This window comes from Pinus tabuliformis, chromosome 4_2 (genome assembly GCF_031772625.1).
Source record: "Pinus tabuliformis cultivar Carrire ecotype Pingquan chromosome 4_2, CPIR1, whole genome shotgun sequence".
Classification (NCBI taxonomy): Eukaryota; Viridiplantae; Streptophyta; class Pinopsida; order Pinales; family Pinaceae; genus Pinus; species Pinus tabuliformis.
In genome coordinates, this window is record NC_142304.1 from 649150700 (window position 1) to 649160209 (window position 9510).

The 9510-nt window shown below is 37.8% G+C and overlaps 1 protein-coding gene across 1 annotated transcript; it reads right to left on the reverse strand.

Moving 5' to 3' along the window:
• Positions 1 to 1504: 1504 nt before the first annotated feature.
• LOC149171052 (uncharacterized) lies at positions 1505 to 9086 on the reverse strand. Its single transcript, XM_089425824.1, has 4 exons — positions 8713 to 9086; positions 8551 to 8613; positions 6091 to 8461; positions 1505 to 1648 (listed from the first exon to the last, which is right to left on the reverse strand). The coding sequence occupies exons 1-4, from the start codon at positions 9084 to 9086 to the stop codon at positions 1505 to 1507; spliced, it is 2952 nt and encodes a 983-aa protein (XP_089281950.1).
• Between the last annotated feature and the right edge of the window lie 424 nt (positions 9087 to 9510).

Consider the following 9510-nt stretch of genomic DNA (forward strand, 5'->3'; position numbering starts at 1 on the left):
TATTATTTTTTTTAATTGTTCTAGTGATTTCCAAAAACATATATAGATATGTATATGTATACACGGAACATAGAAATCAACAGCTGGAATTAATGTGTTTATTAAAACTCAAGATAGTGCAATGAAATAAATACAATATAAGTATATATCTGATTTTGAATAGTTGCCAAGCTCCAACTTGGACTTCAGTGAGGCTCCAACCTCAAGAGAACCAACTCTGTTTTGTAGTGGTTCTGCACTTAGGAGCACCTACCCCCAATGACTTTAGTCATATTCAGTTTTGAGGCTCCAACCTCTTGGGCTCCAACCCAATCTTGGTATACACTAGTATGCTGCTGCACTCTATTCAGCTGAGGTTCACTCACTCCTACTCTCCTACCTCTGCTGCTTCTGCTACCTCTACAGCCTTCACTACTTTTTCTGCCTCTTTTGCCCCCGCTGCTTCAACTAACTCACCCTCTAGTTCTTCACCACAACAACAACACCAACAGTTCTCAGTTTTTATTGTTTTATACATTCCCATGCCTTTGTCCATTCGTTTCTGCTTACACCGTCTCTTATGCTTCCTCCTTAGTTGTTGTCATTTCCTTTGACTCGCTATATCTTTCAGCTTCCCTCCTTGGTTGCTGTGGCTTCCTCTATGCTGGCTTTCCATTCAACTTCTTGGCTTTACGGTCACTGTGTGTTAAAAACTGTAACACAGGCCCATTTTTTTAATGATAACAGGCATCCAACGAGACTGTTTTGTTTAACGGACATGCCACATCCTATCGCAATTACAATCGACTTGATTTTAGCCTTCTGAGCTATTGCGAGCATTCCTTAACGTATCTCTGTCTCCAAACCCCATGCAAGCAATATATACAAATACACAAAAATTACGATCGAACACAGGCAAAAAACTAAAGGGCAGACTTCAAAAAAAATATTACACCCGTATCTATAACGACATCGGGTCTGCTCCTCCACAACATTATCGTAATAGGCAAACGCTGCTTCTGGGAGTTCTTTATATAGTGACCTCATGATATCGCCGATGGTTCGCAATCTTATCGCAATCGGGAGTTGCGTTGATCTCCTGTCACATCAGTCAAAAAACACGTGAAGTTAAACTAGTCGTCTGATCATTCATCAGGTGATCCAACGGCATTCGCTCCTCCTAATGTCGTAACTTAACCGCATGTTAATGTGCGATAAAGCGGTTTTTGACCGCGTCTCATCATCCACATGTCGTGCAATGAATGGTATCACACGCCATGGTACGTTTATCACCCTCCTCCGAAGGTGGTGCAGGGAATACCGATTACCGCCGTCCCCGCTCGCTATTTCTTGTGCATCTTTATCGCCCGCGACCGTTGGATTTGCCCGTCATGCCGTATCTGCCTCCATCTGTGCAACTGTGATAGTGTATTTGCCGAGGATTCATAGTATTCCGCCTCTGTTTACGTTAATGCATGTTTATATGGTTTCTACTCCGATAATGTATTAAACAGATATATGGGCTTTACAAGCCCGATAAGCTTTCGACAGTGTAATCGCTAGCATCCGATAAGCTTTTGTGGCCTATACGGCTCCCGATGGCTCCCGATAGCGTTATCTGTGGCATATTTGCTCCTTTCGTCTCCATCTGCTCCTCTAGTGGCTCTATCTAGTCCTTAAATATTGCCATATTGACATCAATGACAATGTGTGTCCAACACTCCTCTCCCATAGGATACCAAATGTAAACAATAAAAAAATGATAAAACACACCAATATCAAAGCCAAACAAAAAACCCAAATTCCACAAAAACATACAAGCAAGAACAAGAACAAAGAAGCAACCACTAGCATAGAAAAAACATCGATAGAAGAAAGAAGCATAATAAGAAAAGGAAAGACAAATCAATAATGTACAATTGAATTGAGCTCAACTCAACAACCAACGATTCCTTGCTCTGTAATAATGTTCCTTTATGCTCTGCTATGTTTAAATAGAGAAGGGATTAGAAGTATATAAAATGGAAGAAGATAAGAAAATGTGAATTTTCAAGAATAGATTTAAACATTACACATAATGAACAAAGGTAATTAGTAAACATACCTATGATGAACAAAGGGTATTTACATAAATTAAATCTAGTAGCCTCTTCTCAACAACTCCCAGCCCGTGTGCCCCATCACTTGAGGGACTGAGCCACTACATCCTCCCACTCCCACTACCACCACGCTTATGCTCTAATGTTTATTGAGAAATGCATGTCGTTGCCTATTTTAGAAAAGAAGGTCGGTGATGGTTCCTTTGGCTTCTCTTCAAATGACTGGTCCTCTCTCTATGCTTCTCCCCTAAACATATTCAGAGTTTGTCGAACCCATTTCACATTTGGTGGTACCCATGAGGGTTAGAAGATTAAAGGGTCAAATTACCCAACAACTTTTTGATGTGAAGGGTTCAAATTTCCCTTGCACTATGCACACACCTTCTATTAGTTGAGGTGTCAAGGAATCTTGTACAATGTCTATTCACCTAGTCTTGTAGAGTATTGATGGCCTATTGCATTTCATGGTTGGGACCACCAGGTTCGGTTCTACAACAACAACTGGATAACTAACATCCCACCCTCGATCTCCTAGAGGAAATGAGCCAGCATCACCATGCTCCCACCCCCATTTAGAAAATGCGGTGTTCCACAAAATAAGGTTTATGAAAATTTCCATGGGCTTATAGTTCACCTCTTGGAAAACATCTTCATCGAAATTTTGTACCTTCACATTTGGAAACCCCATGATCTTCAATATTAGTAGCCATGGTGTGCATGGGTTTGCATTCTCCTTCCAGTTTAAGCCCCATTGCTTAGTCTGATGTGCACCAATGAGCCTTTCTCTAGCTCATGTTGGTTTTGGTGGGTCTCGGGGGGCGGGGGGGTGGTGGGAGGTGACAATTTAGGTAGCAAATTAAAAAGAAATGAATAAATTTCAACTTTTAGCCCCATTGCTTAGTTTGATGTGCACCAATGAGCCTTCCCCTAGCTCATGTTGGTTTTGGTGGGTGGCGAGGAGGGGGGGAGGGTGGAAGGTGACAATTTAGGTAGAAAATTCAAAAGAAATGAATAAATTTCAACTTTCAGCCCCATCACTTAGTGTAATGTGCACCAATGAGCCTTTCTCTAGCTCATGTTGGTTTTGGTGGGTCGAGGGAAACGGGGGGGGGTGGGGCGGGCGCTGCCAAGGGTTACAATTTATGCATCAAATTCAAAACAAATCAAGAAATTTCAACTTTCATCTATTAATATCCATGTCGTATGGCTAATTTGCTCCTAACTTCTATTTCAGTAATCTGCATTTAGTTTTGGTGTGATGTTAGTGACTTTGAATTAATGGTGTGATAGATAGATCCATTTTAATTCAAGATCTACCAAGAACCCAAAGGAATCAAATCTCTTTGAAGTGCAAATCGTTCCTCAAGTTTTACACTTGCATTTGGAGAGATTTGAACCAGCATTTTGAGATATTTCAACCACCTCAGTGCTTGGCGATCCAGAATTAAAATGAGTCTATGCTAGTTATAAAGCAATTTTAAACTGAGTAAATCATAAATCCAAGATTGATTATTGACAAAATTAAGTAACAATGAAAAATTAGATAATAAAATTGATTGTTTAAATTATAAACAAATTTTAAAATTTTTAACTATAAAATAAACTTTAAAATATATATATATATATCATTTATTGATTATTAACAAAATCAGATAAAACACAAACTTTAACTTTTTTAACTATAAGTAAATTTTTAAGAAAATCATATATTTCCCATTAGTAAAATTAAATAAAGCTTATAAGTAAATTTCTAAGACAATCATATGTGTCACGTAATTATTACTAAAATTGAATAAAGCTTAAGCATAAGATATTCTACGTTTTTCTCGAAATTTTAAGATAAACCTTATATCTAATTATTCAACAGCTTAAAATAAAGTCTTAATAACGTTTTGGGTAAAAAACAGACTGTCAAAACAACGTTTTATAAACTTTAATGCACGTCACAAAAGACTGTCACTTCAATTTTTCAAACCTGTAATAAATACGTTAATTTAATGTTATTCTAATTTTAAAACAAATATCTATTTTCTTTTATGGTAATTTCTTTTGTATAATTGTTTATATGGTGATTTCTTTGCATATGCTATCTAATTTGGGTGACGATGAACTTATTTATATATATCAATATTTAGAATATCTCAATTTTATTAAATTAAGTTAATTTGGGTGACGATGAACTTATTTATAAATATCAATATTTAAACTAGCAATTGTACCAAAAGGTACAAAGAGAGGCCAATAGATTTATGAAGTTGGAATTGTTGAATTTTTATAAAAGGTCGGGCCACCTTCTCCGCTGCTATTGATATTGTACAGTTTATTAAATATGAAATAGAGTAAAAGATATAGGAGACAGAATAGACTGGGAATGTAAGATCTTTATACTGAAAGTGAAAAAGAGAACAAAGCAGCATGTCAAAGCAGAAATACTTAAAGAAAACCACAAGACTTTCTATTCATTCACATGTATTTAAAAACGTTGACATGACTGAAACAAAGAAGAAGAGAATTAGAAAATTTCATGTAAATGTATTTTATTTTAAAAACAAACAACTAACCACTCTATAAATGTCATTGCAGAAGCCCATGTAAGGTATACATATTCCTATATATCTTTTTTGAAAACAAAAACAAAGATAAATTAACGTGAATAGCATAACATCTAGCATTCCATGAACAATAGAAACCACACTCAAAAGGCCAAATCTATGTAAACTGAGTTTTTATTAAAATTGTAGGTACAAAAAAACTTATGACACTCCATAACTATGCATCATGTTTGGTGGAACATAGTAGACTTATTACACTTGAATATTTCTAAATATTTTACTTGGTATTGTGTGTTTATCACAAGCAATTATACAGGAGATAGTTACATGCTTTGCAATGTATTTTTTGAAATTTTACATATGGTCTTCACATAGAGACATGTTTGGTAGCTAATAACTAAACATATATACAATGAAAGTATTATTTGGCTTCTAAACATATGTACAATAAGAGCATTTTATTACATATAGATGTAATTGACAATGAGCAGGTAATCATATATGCATGATGGGGCATGGCATCGGCAACAGAGTTGTTCCTGCAAATGACGCTGCATTTTTTTGTGTGTGTCACTTTCATGGATGTGAATTGTTATCTTGAGTATTTCTTTTAACTTCTTTAACAATTCAATGGTTGGATGCAAACGGTAAAGAGGCAATGTTTGCTGGGGCAGGATGCTGAATTTCTTGGCAATACTCATACAACAATCATAAATAGCCTGTATCCATACCTGTTTCCATCAAGAAATAAAATATTGTAAGTGACAATGGATGTGTTTGACGAAAGCATGTTTTTTAAAGCGCTTAAGTAAAATAAATAATTTTTTAAAGAAATTTCTAAATTGCAGTGAATTCTAGACCTTGTTGTTCATGGCGGGAAATATTTTGTTTGAATATTTGAAATAAAATAAATGATTTCAAACTAATATAAAATCATATGAGGTTAAATGTAATAGAAAGAAAATGTATGTGAAATTTGGTTATTGCAGCAAGTGGTGTTTACCATGTGGGTAATTCTGGAAAACAGGTTGTACGATTGGCTAGTTTATATTCTCCTGCATAGATTTTGATGCAAGCAATGATTCCTCTTGTTGTCTACGCTTAAGATATGGATTCTTGTGCATTTCTGCAATGCGTGAGAATGGGAATGCTGGATTGATTTGAATGTCTTCCAATGAACGCACTCTTGAAATTGCAGTGAACGTTAGCCCTTGTCGTTCTTTGGTGCCGATGTCTATTGTTGCTTTGTCTAATGTCATTCCTTGTGACTTGTGTATCGTTAAAGCCCATGCCATTTGAAGTGGTATCTGACGGCGTGCACCCCTTGTGATGGGAGAAATGGGTACATATGTTGGGTGTGAAATGTCCCATGGTGTTCCTTTGTATTGTATAAAGTCGACAACCACGAAGGATGGTAATTCTGGGGGCTTTGAACCAATAGAATAAAATATTGAGATGACCTTCCCAAGTGTGCCATTGACGAGGCCTGCATGTACCCATAAGTTGCTGGTGAGCATAACTTTTTGTTCATTGCATAAGAGCACTTTTGCAGGCAAATGCTCATCTTCCGTTGTAGTAGGATTTCTCTGCCTTTGTTGTTCTGCAGAGCAAAGTGCTACTGGGATGTTCAATTTTTTAAGCATTTTCTTATTATGCAAAACAACTGAGTTGTTTATTGCATATAGGTGCATGGATTCTTCAAATGTGCGTTGCTCTTCATGTGTAAGAGACGAACTTGTTCTTGACATTAGGTGTTGCCAATCTTCAAGTGTAGATATTCCATTTCTGAGATTTGTGAGTATTTGCCGGAAAGCAACCTGGGACGGGCTAGCTCCTTGTTGACGAAAAACGGTTGAAAGTGTTATGAATATGTCGAAGCTGCGCCAAAGTGCAGTGCCACGCGATGTCCCAGCGTATAAAGGAATGTCTTTTACAGGTGGTAGCTGGCCTAAATCTCCGACAAGGATAATTGAGCGATTACCAAATGGTGCATTTCGATGAAGAGGGAATGCCTCTCTTAGACGATCATCAATGCGAGTAAGCATTTTTGGACCAATGAAGCTCATTTCATCAATGAGAATGTACTCTACATGACGGAGTTGCTCTTGCAATTGTAGGAGTGGTTGGCCCTCAAGAGGATGCATTGTTTGGATAGGGATACGAAGGGCGGAGTGAATTGTGAGGGCATTTATGTTGAAAGCTACAACGCCTGTTGGTGTAAGTAACAACAAAGGGTTTTTTTTTGCTGGTGAGTTTTCCACAAATGCATGGTGCAGACATTTAATCAAATGGGATTTTCCTGTCCCAGCTGTTCCTTGTATGATGATTTTGCATGGGGATTTTGGCAAAGGGGTTTTAAAGTGTGAAAAAATACTGGTGAAGGCTATGTTTTGGGTAGGAGATAATGTGTGATATTGGGGAAGGTTGCAAAAAGAATGATGTTCGCTTTGAATCCTTGAGCGGTTGAATTCAACGAAATTTATGGCAGTTTCTTGCAAGTGGGGAGGGATAGTATTATGTGACCAATTGTGGTTGGCATCAAAGTCGCGGTAGCCAATCATGTCAAGGTCATCAATTGCAATATTGTAACCTGGGTGCAGCTGAGAGAGGATTTGCCATTCGTTCATTTGCATGGAATCAGGAGGGATGTCGGGGGTAGTTTGATCTTCAGTATGTGGGGTTTGTGGGTTTTCAATTTCTCGATGGACATGCCATGGTGTATATGTACCCTTTTTTTGTTCCCAGTGTGCAACAATTTCTGCATCAGTTGAACCAATATCATTGGGGAGTGTTCGAAAGGGGAAATACAATAGTAATTCACTCCAACAAAAAGTGGCATAAGAAGGATCATCAGAGGAAGGAATGACATTGTAACGGGGCAATACATGTACAATCATTGGTGGGAATATGTGTTTCCATTGGTTTTTTTTCCGCTGGGAAGAATATGACCATGAGCGTGAAGCTTCAAGGAGGGGCAGTGATTCCAATGAGACAGGCCTGTTCATGTATGCAAGGATAAAGTTTGGTGTCAAACCAGGGTTCTCAGTATCTTGTGAAACACGTTTGAAAACAGACTTGTTGACATTCAAAGACCGAAATGTACGGCTGCTGAGAGAAAGAGGTAACTTTTGTAACATATGGCATATTTCTTGTGCTCCAATGTCTCTATCTGCAATGGTTTCTGTAAGGAGTTTTCGGATAACAACAACCGTAGGTGCTTCTGGAATGGCACTTTGTGATAGCCGTGATAGCATTTGACGGTAGCTCTCAGATCTTGTTTCTGATTTTGCTGCATATTTTGAAATATATTTTAACACAGCATGGCGAGAAAGGACTGGTTGGCAATCAACATTTGCTCTCCAAATAGAGAGGAGATCGGCATTGTGAATATTCAATCTTTCATCATTGCGTGCAGGGACATAGGTTTTATGACCTTTATCATCAATGAAAAGTGAAGATGTGGACTTCAACTCCCATGGTACTCCATACCGGCAGCTAAGTACATTGTCTTTCTTGCGAAGACAAGAAGACTCATGACACTTTGTATGACGTTGAATGCAGTTGACAAGCTCTGTATAGTCTTCAAATTGATTGGATGTGAATATTGATGCTGTGTCAAGAAGACATGGGTTATGAATTGTTGATTGCTGAAGCGGAATATTTCGGTGCTCTGCTTGACGTGGATTCCAGGCAGTTACGTAGTGGTCGAAATATTTCTGTGCATTAGCAATTTCTAATGCATTGTTCCAGTCAATTGTGTCCATGTTTGGTGCATTTTGCAGCCAAAGGAAGCCATGAATGTGTGCGGATCCTCTATGTTGCCATTCGTATCTGAATATAATATGAAGGTAAAATCTCGTTAAAACATATATATGAAATGTAGAAAATTAATGTAGAAGAAAATGGATATTAAAAAATACCTGCACCAATAGTCTACTGCATGGAGGCCTTTTTGCAGGATTTCTTCGAGAAAAATTGTAAATCTGCAATGCATATATTGGGCTGTTAGATGTGGGTTCTTAATTATGTTTTGGATTTTCCATTGGAAGTGGTTGACTGAATTGGAAGGAACACTGGCAGGCATGATCATGTGCAAGTCATGCCATTTAGTATCAGCTGCACTGAGAGTGAAAAAGAATGTAGGACTTCCTATTTGCATTATCATGTCAGTCAGCTCAGATCGTCGTCTGTTCCAGAAAGATCGTGTTCCTCGTATGGCTGAACCGAACCGCATTATTTGCTCTGGCAATCTTGAATCTGGAGAGTCACGAAGACACTGTCGTAGGTCTGAAACCGTTGTTGGCAAGTTGTTCTCAATGTACTTTTTCACAAAAACACTAGCAGTAGTTTGGCTACGATGGCGCATCAGAATGTTATAAAGATAGTAGCGGAATCTTGGGTGTTGGCCAAATCGGTTATCATGGTAGTGCAGCAAGTGTAAAGCATATTCATGCATCTCAACTTTTGTAACTCTTGGTTGCATGATCATGGCAATGCCTGTAGGGAAGAGTGTGGGGAATGCCATGGCAAAGAGGCCTATGGTGTTGTATTCATTCATCGCTGTTAAAGATATTGGAGGCCAATCGATAGAGCTTGTTGAATTTGAATGGGTCAAGTGCAAATAATTACGAATGTGCTCAAGCTCAGTACTTGAATTTGGGAGTATTGGAACGAAAGAAGAGGGTTGGATTTCTAATGGAGGTAACATGACATCAGTATCATAAGTAGAATCAATATTGGTTTGATGGGGTTCAAAAGAGGAGGTGGTTACATTATGGAGAAGAGAAGAAATATCAGTAGGGTTATTTGGTAGTTCGGAAATAGCAGATGAATTAAATTGAACATCACAATAGTAAGGGTCATTTTTTGTTTTGTAATCA